The sequence below is a fragment of the Peromyscus eremicus genome, chromosome 15 (assembly GCF_949786415.1).
Source record: "Peromyscus eremicus chromosome 15, PerEre_H2_v1, whole genome shotgun sequence".
Classification (NCBI taxonomy): Eukaryota; Metazoa; Chordata; class Mammalia; order Rodentia; family Cricetidae; genus Peromyscus; species Peromyscus eremicus.
In genome coordinates, this window is record NC_081431.1 from 38,549,110 (window position 1) to 38,564,150 (window position 15,041).

At 49.8% G+C, this 15,041-nt stretch overlaps 1 protein-coding gene across 1 annotated transcript; it reads left to right on the forward strand.

Annotated features, from left to right (window-relative positions):
- Positions 1-3,703: 3,703 nt before the first annotated feature.
- On the forward strand, positions 3,704-5,260 carry Fam163a (family with sequence similarity 163 member A). Its single transcript, XM_059281141.1, has 2 exons — positions 3,704-3,796; positions 4,399-5,260. Exons 1-2 carry the CDS (start codon positions 3,704-3,706, stop codon positions 4,810-4,812), a joined length of 507 nt encoding a protein of 168 aa, XP_059137124.1. The 3' UTR covers positions 4,813-5,260.
- The last annotated feature ends 9,781 nt before the right edge of the window (positions 5,261-15,041 follow it).

Below are 15,041 nucleotides of genomic sequence, written 5' to 3' on the forward strand. Positions count from 1 at the left end.
AAACAAAGAAAAGGCCAAGGCTTTCACTGCCGTGTTCCTGCAGGTCACATGGTAGACCTCTGTCTTGCAAGCAAACTTCCGCGGTATGTGTGGAAGCAGGGGAGGGTTCACTGATGTTGTCATGGCATCCTATAAATCCTCTCCAGCATGAGATTCGTCTCCTCCCCCCACCTACCCACCAGATGCTTCAGGAACTCCCAGAAACATGGCCTACCACACATTTGGGCAAAGTCACATCCATCTTCAACAGGAATGCTCAATTTTGTGGATGGAACTAAAAGTTGTGACTTGCTGTCCCCTAGTGGTCACTTAAAGTAATAACTATCAGTCTGCGACATGTGACACAGAACCCGTTACCCAGCTCTTATTAAAGCATGCCTGCTGTGTAGCATGGCGTGATGTATCATACTGGGAGCGGCAGATATGGGAAACAGTATAACACAGTCCTTGGTTGCAAAGGATTTACAGCTTAGTAGAAGACTCAAGATATTTCTGCATTAAAAATTGACTAGCAGGGCTGGAGAAATGGCTGAGCAATTAAGAGCACTTGGAGTTTTTTGCAGACGACCCTGATGCAGTTCCCAGCATCCATGTGGCAGCTCACAGCCATCTGTAACTCCAACTCCAGGGGATCCAAAACCCTATTCTGGCTTCCTCGGGTACCAGGTACACGTGCAGTGTCCATACATACACACAGGCAAAACCCTCATACACATAAAAGAAAAATAAATATACATTTTGTGTGTTAGTTTGTGTGTTTTGAGACAGGATTTTTCTGTGTAATAGCCCTAGCTGTCCTGGAACTTGCTTTGTAGACCAGGCTGGCCTTGAACTCACAGAGATCTGCCTGCCTCTGTTTCTCAGAGGCAGGGATTAAAGGTGTGCACCCCACACCCAACTTTATATATATATTTTAAGTTGACTAGAACCCACCAAAGTAAGACGAGGAGTAAACCATGGAGAGGCATGGCTCCTCATCTGTCCTGAAGCCTGTTGGCTTTGTGCCTACCCCTAGTGTGTCCCAGCCTTTCCAGATCCCTTGCTGTTCTCAGAGCCCTGTTCACCACCCCCACCCCACCCCCATGTTCTTCACCCCCTGGGCTGTTTCACTCATCAGCACCACCTGTCTCTCAGCTTGCAGGATGCATCTCAGACCTTGTAGGGGGGCATCTTCCTCAGTACTCAGCACCCCTTCTCCATGCACGGCTCCCCTGGTCTGTGGTCAGCATCATAGGGTGTCTAAATCCCTGTTCATCGTGAAACTCTAAACTTCCTAAGGACTAGGGCTGCCATGGGGCAGGAGCTTCAGCTGAGGGGACAGTGGGAGGTGAGAGGGAAAAGTCAAATGGTGGTGAGCATGCAGGACAGTCGGGGAGGGGGAAGCCTTTGAAGCTGGGTCCGGATGATTGTTCTTTCACTCTTTTGAAGGTAGTGGGAAGTCCTGAGTGGCTTTTGGTGGTACCTGATCTTCTTTCTCCATTTATTCAAATCTTATACATGCTTCAAGGCACCAAGAAGCCTTTCTTGGCTGCTCCACTCCTAAGCCCTTGCCTCAGTTCTGGGTCCTACTGCAATGCCTTTGCATAGTCTGCTCTTCACGTCTTATTTTGATGGATGCTGGCCCACTTAAAAATATACATTTAAGCTGGGCGGTGGTGGCGCACGCCTTTAATCCCAGCATTCGGGAGGCAGAGGCAGAGCCAGGTGGATCTATGAGTTTGAGGCCAGCCTGGTCTATAAAGTGAGTTCCAGGAAAGGCGCAAAACTACACGGAGAAACCCTGTCTCGAAAAACCAATACACACACACACACATTTATTTTTCAGGCAGTGCTAGAGAGATGCTGGAGTCACAGGCAGGCACCAAAGGAAGGGGCTGATAAAAGGCCAAACTACAGGGAAAGGAATGGGACTCAGACACAACCCCAGGGATGTTAGTTACGGAACCAGTACACCAGCTCAGCCTGAACTGGCATGGGGGAACAGAAAATGGAAGAAGATCAAAAGAATTTGAGATATTTCAGTCAGAGCAGCTGGGCACATCCTGTACCCCATGCCAATAACTAACGTGCCAATAAATCACCCGAGAGCTTTTTAAAATGCAGACTCCCGCTCCTCAGGCCCTTCATGGGTGGGAGATGCCTTGTTGGTAGCACACATGCACACTGCTGGTCTACAGAGCAGTCAGTAGCAGCAAGGCCACCACCTCTAGATGGAGTAGAAACTGGCCTTCTAGGAGCACCTGCTGGGCAGGTGGTACCTTGGAGTGAAGGAATGGGTACCACTTCATCCAGGGGACCACACAGGATGCAGGACTTGGTCAGCAGGGGGCAGCTGAGGCCTAGATGCAGCAGAATCATGACAGACAGACAGGGAGGGCCCAGGAGTGGACATCCATCTGGAAAGCAAAAGAATGTCTTTATCCGTGTATACTGAGTTTGAGGTAGCAGTGGGACATCCAAGAGCAATGTTGAGATGAAAATGGGTAGAGATTAGGGAATACACTAACCCCGGGGACCTTTCCCGGGGAGTAACATTCTCTTCCCAATATCTCTGTCCTTTTTGTTGTCTTACAGGTCATCGTTCCCTTCACTGAGTGTAAGTCCTCGAAGTCCTCCCTCCATCCTCCAGCTATGAAGCCCCCGCTGTCCTGCAGGGGTGGGGTTCCCCATATGCCTGGGAGGCTCAGAAACTACCGTACCAAAGGCCTGGATGGCCTCACCTGGAACTTGGCCCCAAGGACCAGGACCAGTTTCCCTAGTCTGACCACGGCCTTCTAGGAGCCAGGATGCAGGCTGCCAGCTCACTCTGGGCTCGTGTCTCCAAATGTTCCGAAGCCATTGATATTTGTGACCCAGAGATAAGTGATAGAGAGCCCGACATCTAGGGGGAGCCAGGCCACGTGGAATTCCAGGCAAATTTGTCAAAGCTTCAGTGTGGTGCCTCCTGTGTAGAACACGGATAATGAGTAGCTGTCTCAAAAGTTAAAGTGAGGATTCCTGAGCCATTTCTGGGGAAGGGGGAATATTTAGCATAATGCCTCACAGACAAAGCCCTTCCAGTAGTCCCTCTGGGAGCCGCAGAAGCGCGGAATCAAGCAGGAGGCAAAATCAGGAGCGGGAAGGATGGCTGGGTCAGCACAGTCTCCAAAGAGGACCTGAATTTGATCCCTAGAACCCACATTTTAAAAGTCAGGTGTGATGGTGGGCCTTTGTAATCCAAGGACCAGAGAGTCAGAAACGGGCAAATTCCTAGGGCTCCGTGGCCATCTAGCCTAGTCTACTGGGCAAGTTCCAGGCCAGTGAGAGACTGTCTCAGAAAAAAAAGAATGGCACCTGAGGAACACACATGTACACCCACACCCCCCCCCACAGACATGCATATGTACATAATAATAATAGTTATTATATTTATCAATAATAACGATAATAGTGATAATGATAATAATAATAGAAGGAGTAGGAAAAGAGAAAGACTAAAGGAGAAGCGGAGCGGTCAACATTCTGCCTGTTTTTTCCTCCGGCAGCCGCGGCCCCCACCCCACTCTGGGTTAGGCATAGCGAGTCCTCTGCCTTCAGGAAGCCCACGCGGGCCTGGGTCCTCTCAGCTCCTGTCCTCCTACCTACTACTGTGCAGAGAATGTGGGTCAACTCTTCCTCACTGACCGGCATGCGTCTTTGCAGAGTTTGATGGGGCGCCGGGCGGATGACAGCGGGAACAGTTGTGATCACTGGCGGAATCCTAGCTACAGTGATCCTCCTCTGTATCATTGCTGTCCTGTGCTACTGTAGGCTCCAGGTTAGTCCCAGGGGCCCATGGTCAGAGGCTGGGAGGCCACCAGCAAGACACTTCTCCACGATGGGGGCAGAAACTGGAGGTCTGCTATGGAGGCGACAAAACCCAAAGCCATAAAATATGAGAAGCATAAGTCAGAAGGGAGCTGTGCACATACCCCCGCCCTCAACACACACACACACACACACACACACACACACACACACACACACACACGTTCCCTGCACCCTACAGAGGCACTGGGGTGTCCTGGGAAGATGCAGGCCTCTCACATTCACCTTTCCAAGGCATAGGGATTGGTAGGAAAGCCACCATCCTGGGAGACTCTGTAAGCTACTGTAGCATCCCCCAGCCTTGTCCCTACATTGTGTATATGCCTCCCCTCTCTGCCTCCCTGTCCATCAGGACACACTGAGAAAAAGGGAGACGTATTGGCCCGGTAACGCTGGGAATAAATGGGATGTGGGCCTCTAGTTCACCAACAAAGTGGCTGGCACAAGGCATTCAGTGAAAGGTGGAGGAGGGTTGTTCCTGTGCACGCTCACTGGTGTTGGGAGCAGGGGGACCTAGACTGCCTCTCAAGCATCCCTTTTCCTTCTCCCCAGTATTACTGCTGCAAGAAGAGCACAGATGATGAGGATGCTGAGGAGGAGGAGGAAGAGGAGGAACATGACCTTTCCATCCATCCCCGAGCCTCCACCTGCAATGCCTGCAGCTCCCAAGTCCTGGATGGCAGAGGCAGCCTGGCACCGCTCACCAGCGAGCCTTGCAGCCAGCCCTGTGGGGTGGCCAGCCACTGCACCACCTGCTCCCCGTACCGCACCCCCTTTTACATACGGACAGCTGACATGGTGCCCAATGGGGGCGGAGGCGAGAGGCTCTCCTTTGCCCCTACACATTACAAAGAGGGGGGAACCCCATCCCTCAAATTGGCAGCACCTCAGAGTTACCCGGTGACCTGGCCAAGTTCTGGGCATGAGGCCTTCACTAATCCAAGGGCTATTAGTACAGATGTATAATCCTTTCACCCCGGTCTGCACACACCCAACACTGTCCCAGCAGGAGCAATGGAGTGGTGGGGGGGACCTTCCAATAGCCCCACAGGAACCATCTCAGTTTCTCTGGCTTCCACAGCAGAGGGTTCACTAGGATGTGAGCTAGTGAATGCATTGAGGACCAGGGCGGGACCTGTGGCCCGGAAGTGGCGACTTGATAAGTCTGCAATGTCACCAGTTTCTCTCTGGAGATTTCCCTCTAACAGCCAAGCTCTACCACAACCCCTTCCAGTAAGCCTAAACCCCTGGCTTTGCTGGGCTGTGCAAAGGAGCACCAGGGAAGGCTAAGCAAAGGCTCTGGAGACTTCCAGAGACCTTGATGAAGAGGGTATGCCTAGAAGAAATGGACACAAAGGGAAAGGTGAGGACTAGACATTCCAGGATTTGAGAGGAGAGAGAGGAAAAAACTGTTAAAGGACTCCACCCCCCCTCCCCCGCCCAAGCTTTGCTTGCTGGAATTTGCCAATGAGCTGATTTCCACTCTTTATTTACTTTGTTTGCCTGCTCTGATAGGTCTATGCGTTCTGGAAACAGTCCATCTGCTTTCTTTCTCACCCCTCCTCATGAAACACATCAAATTGACGCTAAGTGCCACAGCACACAGCTGTTTATGGGGACCATAGCAAGAAGAGTCTATACAACCTTGTTTCCCCTTCAAGTCCTTTCTTATGCCCCCTGCTAGAGAAGCTTCCCTACGTTTTAATGACTGCAGTTTTAGAAGCCGAGTGAACAGCTCTTACTGTTTATCCCTGTTCCTCCATGCTTAGCCACAGACGCAGATTCAACCCTGTGAGGGTGTGTGCATGCCCATTCCCAGGGGAGGGGTACCCTACTCATCACCAGCAGCAGCCATGTGGCTTTGCCTCCTTCAAGAGCTGCAGAGCAGAAGGGTCCAGGGTCCCAACAAGAAAGAAAAATCTGGTCCTCCAGCAGCTGGACCAAAAGGCAATTAAAGTGGCCAGTTTCCATGGCAACCAGGAGGGACCAGAGGCAATGCTGCAGCAGTTAGGTTCCCATGCACCTGCACAAGCTCCTCTAGAGGCCAGTGCATCTCTTGAGCATCCATCTATGATGTAACATTATGAACAGGACCATTTTATCGCATCAGGAGATGTGGCCTTTTTTCCCCTGAGTTCTGGGGAGGGGCTGTCTCCTGAAGGCTGGCCGTGTCTTAGTAATTAGACTTCAAGCTTGCTTGCCCTCCTTCGGCCCCCTAACTCTCCAGTCTCTTGGTGATGAGCTATTTTTCTGTCGTATTCTAGTCCCAAGTCCCCACACCTCCCACTTATCACACCTCCCACTTATCACCTAGCAGTGGCCTTATGGGTTTGTGTCGCTGTTTGTTTATTTGTTTTGTTTTGCTTAGGTGTTTTTGCTTTTTTGTTTTGTTTTAGTAAGTATGCCTGATAAGTTCTCCAGTTACCTCTGTGGCTCAAGGGTCACTGTCCCCACTTCTAAGGGTGTCTAGTCATTGCCTGCATATTCCTGAGTCACAGAATGCTGTGGAGGGTGGCCCAAAGAAGAGCTGGTCTTTCTCTTGAACTCTTGGTTGGTTGGCTGGTTGGTTTGACAAAGAGTAGGCTGCACCTCACATCTCCAACTGTAAATAAGGAACACTTGGTTAAGAAGCAGAAGACAATCAATCGCTGGCCACATTTTGCTCACTCATTAGCCTGGGACCAGTCAGGTATCCTCACTGACACTTCCAATTTTTTCCAAGGAAGCAGAGCTTGCCTAGAAGGATCTAAATGTCCCTTAACGCTCCACAAATTCAAGACATCTTACAAAGATCGGCTAGTCATCTCCTTCCTCTTGCCCTCATCCTGCAGGGCTGGATGGACTCTCCACCTGTCTATTCCTGAGCACAGGGGTATTTGTTGTGGGCTGGAAACCACAAAAGGGTCGCGAGAAAACCCACAGGATTAGAAGAGAGAAATCTTTCAATGGCTGGTGAGAGGCGAACACGTCAGGCCTAGGGCTGTAGCTCAGTTGGTGAGTTCTTGCCAGGTCTGCCCAAAGCCCAGGTTCCAATCTCCAGCACCATAGAAACCCAGCATGGTGGGACACACCTCTAATTCCATCACCACTCAGGAGGTAGTGGAAGGAAGAGAGTAGTTGTTACAGTAGGTGTTGAAGGTCATTGTTGGCTACATAACAAGTTCAAGGTCAACCTGTGCTCCCTGGAACCCTGACTCAAAAACAACCACAAAGTGTTTGTCCAACCCCCTACAGAGCAACCTCAAGTGAACAGCACTGCTACAGGAGGGCACAGCAGGAGGGTTGATGAGATCTGTCTCCTGGGGCAAAGGGTTGGCTCCGCAGCTCCAGTGCACCCAACCCCACCATCTGCCCATCCTGGGCCATGTGCAACCCCTTGACTTGCTGCTGGGCCTGGCAGCTCTTCCCACTTCCTGACCACCAGCCCAGTGCCTTGTTCTCTTGTGGTTCCACAGCTCTAGACTCCTCCACCCAAATCACAATGCCATCATCATACCAATGCCTGTGGGCAAAGCGGGGCAACCCAGCCAACTGTAACCCACGTTTGTACTCAGGGTCTCTGGGTACAAAGCACCCTTCGCCTTTGTGTCTCCTGTAGCTTTCTCGGCTTAATCCACACGTCAAAATCTGGATCCCGGATGTCAGAGGGGAGGAGGAACACAGTCCTCCCTCAGCCCACATCACTCAAGGCACAGGCTCCACCATAGGCTCAGGCCGCCTGCCCACCTCCCTCTTCACTATAGCTCCGTGGGCTCCATCCTGGAGAGGAGAAAGCTCACCCAACTCAGCTGTGCTGCCCTTTGAGCTGTGGAGTCTGTCCCATGAGACACAATCCGTACATGCTTCAAAGGGAACCCTAAACAGGAAGAGAAGGAGGAGGGGCCAGGGGCGAGCCAGTCCTCTCCGCCAGCCTTCTCCACATCCCTCCACTACTCCTGCTGCAGATTTCTTGTCTTGCATCTTTGATAACTTGGAACACAACCAAGTGAATGTCAAAATAAAGGAGAAGTTTTAAATAGAAAACCCCAGAGGGTCTTCCATTCTCCCCCCCCCCCCCCCCCCCGGGAGAGCCAGCCCTGGATGGCTTTAAAATGAATACTCATTTGAACACCCAAAACATCCGTTTTCAACACCGAAATCTGCTCACTTCCTCTCCTCTTCTGATCACACATTAGCCAAGCCCTCACTTTATGGCAAGGTAACCCTCTTGGCTGAGTCAGCAGCCACAACCAGGGAGGATTTCCTGTTTCTTGGGAGCTTTAAATGCAAATGCCTTAGAGATAAGTTCCAGGTTGCGAAGAGAGAGACCACAATTCCAGCTGAAAGTACCCGGACATGGCAAATTTTACTACTGATCAAAACTTTACTACTCTGAAGAGCGAACACACCTGGACAGGAAGTGCATTTGGTTTTTATTCTCACTCAGGAGGTGATAGTCTTTTCCCCATTGCCTGGGGTCCTCACCGTGGTATTCAGTTGGCTAGCCCGAAAGGAATTAGTGCACAGGCACTGAAGGAGGAAGGGGTCTCTATTGCTCCTAAGGGTCAGGGGTCACTGTTCTAGGCCATCGAGTTCCCAGAATCCAGCGGGGCCCTGGTATAAACAAATATTTTACTGGGTGGGAAGGTTATTAAAATTTTTTGCATAAAAGTCTTGCTTGGTAGGGGAGATAAAAAGATGTGAATTTCTTGTCCTAAACAGAAGTTTTGCAGTATGTATTTGACAGTTCTTACAGGGGTCTTGGGCAGGATGATGAATTCACTAGGGAGCAGTACAGACTTCCCAGGCCTGCGGATCCTCCACCGCTCTACTTGTGGGGCAAATCGTCGTTTCTCAGCAGACTTAACGGTGTTACACCATCAGCCCTGTGTGGTATGAGGAGGGAGGGAAGGGAGACTGCCGCCCAGACTACAAAACTAAGAGAGCCAGCATGAAGGCTAGAGAGCAGAAAGCTAACCTTGGATGGGAAAGGGAAAGGCCAGGAGTGAAGCTGGGAGTGGTATGTGCCTGTGATCCCAGCACTGGGGAGGCAGAGGCAGGCAGGTCTCTGAGTTCAAAGGTAGCCTGTTCTACAGAGCGAGTTCTACACAGAAAAACTCTGTCTCGAAAGCCAAAACAACAACAAAACAAACAACAACAACAACAACAACAAACAATGAAAGGTCAGGGATGAAGTCAAAGTGTCTGCGTTTGTGTTACACAGAGTACAAAAGAGCAGCTCTCCCCACCTCATAGCTGGGTGGGTTGCAGCTGGGTGGCCAGGACAGTCCGGTGCTAAGACCTCTGGCCCAGCACAGCCCTTCTCTAGCAGCAGCTGAAAAGGGCAGCTTCGCCTCAGGGAGCAGCTGGCCTCTGTTCTGCTGATGTGGTTCACATCTGAGAACCAAAGAGCCCGAAGCACATTCTAGTGGCGCCTTACCAGCATCAGAGTCGGCGGGGGTGAGGGGGGTGGGGGTGGGGTGGGGGGGGTGGGGGTGCCCTGAAAGGCAGAACTGCCTGGAGTTTATCAGTTTGCCCTCAGGCTTGTGGTGGGGCAACCACCTGGGTTCAGCCCTTTTCCATGATAGCCTTTGACCTTTCTTAGACTCAGGCCACTGCTCTGTCCAGGCCCCCAAGTGGGAAGAAGGAAGGGGGAGAAACAATGCCCTATATCACAGGTGAGAGGACTGGGTGGGAAGGCAGGAAGCCACTTAGAACAGTAACCTAAGGGCTAAGTGCTAGATTTCCCTGGCAGCTTAGAGACAAGAGGCCTGTCTGACCTGGGGGGTGGGGGTGGGGGCAGACACAGCAGGAAAGAGGAGAGGGGGTTACCTGCCAAAGGGGAAGGAGAAACTTGGAGTTTATACAGGAGGTCTGTCTGGGAAAGGGGAAGTTAAATTCAACTTCTGGGGCTACGTGCAAGCCTGCACGTTTCTGCCTCCTGGAGCTGTTTATCCAGACAAGGCCGGTTTATCTTTGGAATCTGACTTGCCCAGGCTATCAGGATGCAGGTGATAGTGAGAGACTGAGTTAGTTCCAAATGGCAGTGAGGGGAAAGGGCTGGAGTTTCAACACAGGGCCAGGGCATCTCAACAAGCCTTAGACCCTAAGGCTTAGGGGAACGGAGAGTTACTTGGTCCGGGTCTGGCAGAATTCGTTCAAGGTTTATTCCAACACTGTGGAGTGTCCATGCCTCTGCAGATCTGTGACATTATTGTTCAGGAAACATCTTGATGTATTTAGGACAAAATTTTTTTTCTGATGATTGATTAAGGAGGATTAAGGACTCCTCTTTTGGATAGCCCTGACCTGTTCCAGAACTGTAAGCCGTGACTATCCTGCCAAGACCCTTCCTTGCTCCAACCAGGAAGAACTTACGTCTCCTTCCACAATTCCGGGTGTACCAGATCCCAAAGAGATCCTTTATCAAACAAGAGAATTCCCCGAGGGAGACTGGACCCAGGCCTCAGGGAAACATTTGGCCACCACACTTCCTCTCTATGTGTCACTGTGGCCCCCTCTACCATACACCAACCACATCAAGGTGGGAAATAAAGCCCCATCTCACAGGGTCCAAATAGGTGTGACAGTTCCCATCTCCATAGGGATGGGCACCAGATGCTTGGGGGCTGAGTCACTCTGAGTCACTACCTGAGATCACCTTCCCTTCTGGGTTTGAACATAAAATGACATGTGCCTGAGCAGGGGGGAATCTCAGGCTCCAGCTCCAGGCCCTTTGGCACAAACCATACCTGTGTCTCTACTCCTGCCCATCCACATGGGCAGCCCAGGGCTTCTGCCTCCACCCAGAGTTCTTGGACCTGTCAGGAAGTGTATTCTTGCTCCTAAAACTAACAAAAGAGCACTCCCCTTGAGAGAGTCAAATAAACATTTTAAACTAAACTAAACTAAATTCTCACCTTCTCCCAAGGTCCTCTGAACTCCATCCCCAAACCAAAAGAATGATTACTAAGACCCAAACCTCAGGCCTCTGTGTATTGTGAATCTCACTGACCCTATTCTTCCTTGACCTGAGTCCCCCTTCCCTTCCTCTCTGCCCTACTCCTAAGGAGAATGAGTCAGGGACTGGGAACAGACAATGAGGAACAGGCTAAAAGGAAAAAATAAAGAATTTTTAAAATAGAAGAAAGTTGTAACATAAAACATGCCTGAGATAAGAAAATTTCAAGATCGTACACTCCAATAAAAAAAGTCTCCTGTTGGGGATCGGAGAGATGGTTCAGTGGTTAAGCACGCAGGCAGCTCTGGCCAAGGACCCACGTTCAATTCTCAGCACCCACATGGTGGTTCACAACTGTCTGTGACTTCAGTTCTAGGGGGTCTAATGGTCTCTTCTGGCCTCTGTAGGCACTGCACGAACATGATACAAAGATACACTTGAAGGCAAAACACTCATACACAAAAATAAAAATAAATCATTTTATAGTCCTCTGTGGAGGGCCTAGAGAGAGAGATGGCTCAGTGGGTAAGAACGCTTGTCGTACAAGCATGAGTACTTGGGTTCAAATCCCCAACACCCATGTAAAAAGCCTGATGTGGCTGAACATGTACCTGTAACCTTAGCACTGTAGGGGCAGAGCTAGAAGGAGCTGAGGGGGGAATGACAGAGCGGGATAACCAGCATCCTCCTCCTCCCTCTGTGTACACAGATAGGCACACAAACAGACACATGTATAACCCATCACACACACACAGACATACACAGACACACACACACAGAGACACACACAGACACATATATAACCTAACCCATAACACACACAGTCACACAAACAGACACATGTATAACCCATCACACACACACAGACACATATATAACCCATAACACACACACAGACACACAGATACACACACACACAGACACACACACAGACACACACACAGACACACACACACACACACACACACACACACAGATTTATTGAGAAAGAATAGCGAATGATAAGGGGACAGAAATGGAGCCTTTCCAATTGATTCCTTATTATGTCATTTTGATTTTGTTGCTGTAGTTTTGAGACAGGGTCACATGTAGCCCAGGTGGCAGGCTGGATGGTGCACACCTTTAATCCCAGCACTCAGGAGGCAAAGGCAGGTGAATCTCGGTGAGCTCGGGGCCAGCCTGTTCTACATATCCAAGTTCCAGGACTACATAGAAAGACTGTCCCCCAAACACAAACAAACAAACAAAGACAGCTCTTGTAGCTGAACATAACCTTGAACTCCTGACCCCTTTGCCTCTGCCCAAGTACTAGGATTGCAGGCATACACCTTGCCCTGATGGGTTTTTTTTTTTTTTTTGGTCAATTTACATTCCAAAAGATTTTTCCAAGTAAACTTCTATGAAAACCATCTCTGAAAAGTGGGAGAGTGTGCTGAGCCATCTCACAGAGACCCGTGTGGGTAAGTCTGTCTGATGTGTGGAGTGAGCCAAGCGTAGCCACCTGGGCATATTCGTGGTGTCTGGAGAAGCTGCGGTCCTTCACTGCTCCAGATCTGGAGCTGGGGCTTGGCTGACCCCAAGGCTCTCTGTTACCTCTGAACAGGGAAAGAGCCAAGTTTCTCCCCCACGAGGCCAAGAGCTGAAGGCTGGGCTGAGAAACAGGGTCAGACAGCACAGGTCTGCACTGTATGAATTCAAAAGTATTTCTTGTAGGGGCAAAAGAAAAATCACACGAAATGTGTATTTTGAACCATTTTGAAGTGTACATGGGAGTCCATGGCATGGACTTAGTCACAATACTCTCAAGCCATTCATTAGAATTACCTTGTTTAGATTACTTTCATATTTAAAAAAAAAAAGTTTTAAGCTAGGCTCATTCTGCCTGTTCTGGCAGAATGGGGCTCACCAACCCCCGAGGAAGGCAGAATGACAGGGTCATTATCTCTACTCCCCACATGACATCTGGCTTCAAGTACATTCCACAGAGAAAAGGTTTAGAAGATAGTTCTACAGAGGGACAGCCTCAGATAAGGATACAGAAGGACAGGGAAGTGCCCAGAAGACCCACAGCCAGCTGGGAGTGCAAGGCTCAGTTTGCCAGGCAGCGGTGGGATGGGACCTCCTTCCTCCTAGCCTGTGGGCACACGGAGGTAGGTCCTGGGGTGTGGGATGGATGACAGAGGACTCAGGCAGGCCAGAACTTAAGGGTCCCCAGGCAAAAGGCATCCATTAATGTCCAAATGCCACCATTTCCCTTCCCACTGCCCCCCACGGCCTTCTCCCCAATCTCTGCCCCAGACCCCCTCCTTATAGTTCCTAGACTGACAGAGTGGAGTCTAACCGTGTGGGTGTTGGGTACCAAACCTAGGTACTAAGATCAGCAAGTGCTCCTCAGCTCCCAGCCGTCTCTCCAGCCCCTAGCTTACCTACTTTTGTTGTTTGCAGATTTATTATCAACCCAAATGAGAACTTGAAATGGTATCTCAGAAATCATTAGTATATTGACAGTTAATTGTGTGTATATATGTGTATGTTTGTGCATGAGGGTATCAGGTCCCCTGGAGCTGGAGTTAGATGGTTGTGAGATACCAAATGCGGCTGGCTAGGAACTGAACTCCCATCCTCTCTAAGAGCAGAAAGCAGTCTTAACCACTGAGCCATCTCTGGAACCCCTGACAGTTCACACCTCCACCAGGGCTATCAGAATAGGAGGGCTTAGTTTTGCTTTGTTTTAAAGTTTTAATCCTCAACTTTGAATATATTGCCTAGGAACTCGACTACTACCCAGTTTGTGTTTGGGGGTAGATATATAACTTTTTCTTGGCTTTTTACCATAAACACTTAAAAATATAACCACCACCATGCTGCTCATTCACTGTCGCTATTTGGAGCATGATTAAGAAGCCCCATTCTCTGTGAGCAGGCTCATGTGTACTCTGGTTAGCCAAAAGTTCTTAAGATATGCTAACTCCTGAAAATATATTTTCCTAAACTACAAGAATCAAATAGGAAATTAGTCAAGAAACAGCCTTGGTCTGAGCTGAGGGTAGACAGAGGGCCCAACACCAGAGGAAGAGCAGTAAGGGGCCAGAAGCCTGGAACCTAGGGCTTCTACACAGTAATTCCGGTTTGGCAACATTCTCAGAGTGCTTTTTTTCTGGGGGGTGCATGTGTCCTTTCTCAGGCACAGTCCATCTTGTTATTTGAGACAGGCCTGGAGGTGACAAACAGACTAGGCTGGCTGGCCCTTGAGCCTTAGGGTTCTGTGTGTCTCTTGCATCCCCAGTGCAGGGGGTGGGGGTGGGGGTGGGGAGAAACCCAGCCGTTTCTTTTCTTTTTTAAAAACAGGTTTGTAGAGATTGAACTCAGGTCACTTCCAAGGCAAGCATTTTTTGCAACTGAGCTATCACTTCAGCCCTGAGGTGGGTGCGTGCATGCATGCATGCGTGTCGATGTTTAATGTCTTCCTCAATTGCACTCCACCTTTTTTGAGAGGGTCTTTCATTCAGTCTAGAATTACAGATTCAGCTGGGCTGGTTGGTCAGTGAGCCCCAGGAGTTTCTACCTTCCCAAGAGCTGGATCTACAGATATGTGCTGCCATGCAGTTTCTTGTTTTAGATGTATGTTAGTGTATGCCTGTGTCCAAGCAGACGGCAGATGCTAGGTGTCAGTCATTTGCAGGAAGCCCAACTTGTCCTGCGTGTGCTGGGATCCGAACTCTGATCCTCACATCTGTGCAGCAAACCCTTTACTACATGCACCGTCTTCCCTGGCCTCTACGTTTGAATTTTTGACACAAACTACCTCCCTACTTCCAACATACAAGATGTTTCACACACACACACACACACACACACACACACACACACACACACACACAATTTTTACATCCCCACTGGGCACAGCCCACGTTTGGAACAGCTCCCAAGGCTGTGTTTACTATTTCACTCTTCCCCTAGTCAAGAGAGAGCCCGGTCCAGTGGGAATAAACTGCTACATAAACACCGCCAAGTGTTCTGGACACGCCGCCTGCACTGTACCTCTTCACTGACAGCCACCAACACCGCCTGGTGTTGCCAGGGCACTTTTGACCCTTCCCACCATTAATGACCACACGCCCGTTTCTGTAACTCTTTATTTTGGAGATTTTAGTCAAAAATAAGTCAACTAGGAAAAATTAAGGAGATTTATTTGTATATTAACCAGCAGTTGATTTGAATAAGGCACAGTCGACATCATCAATATGGAAACAAA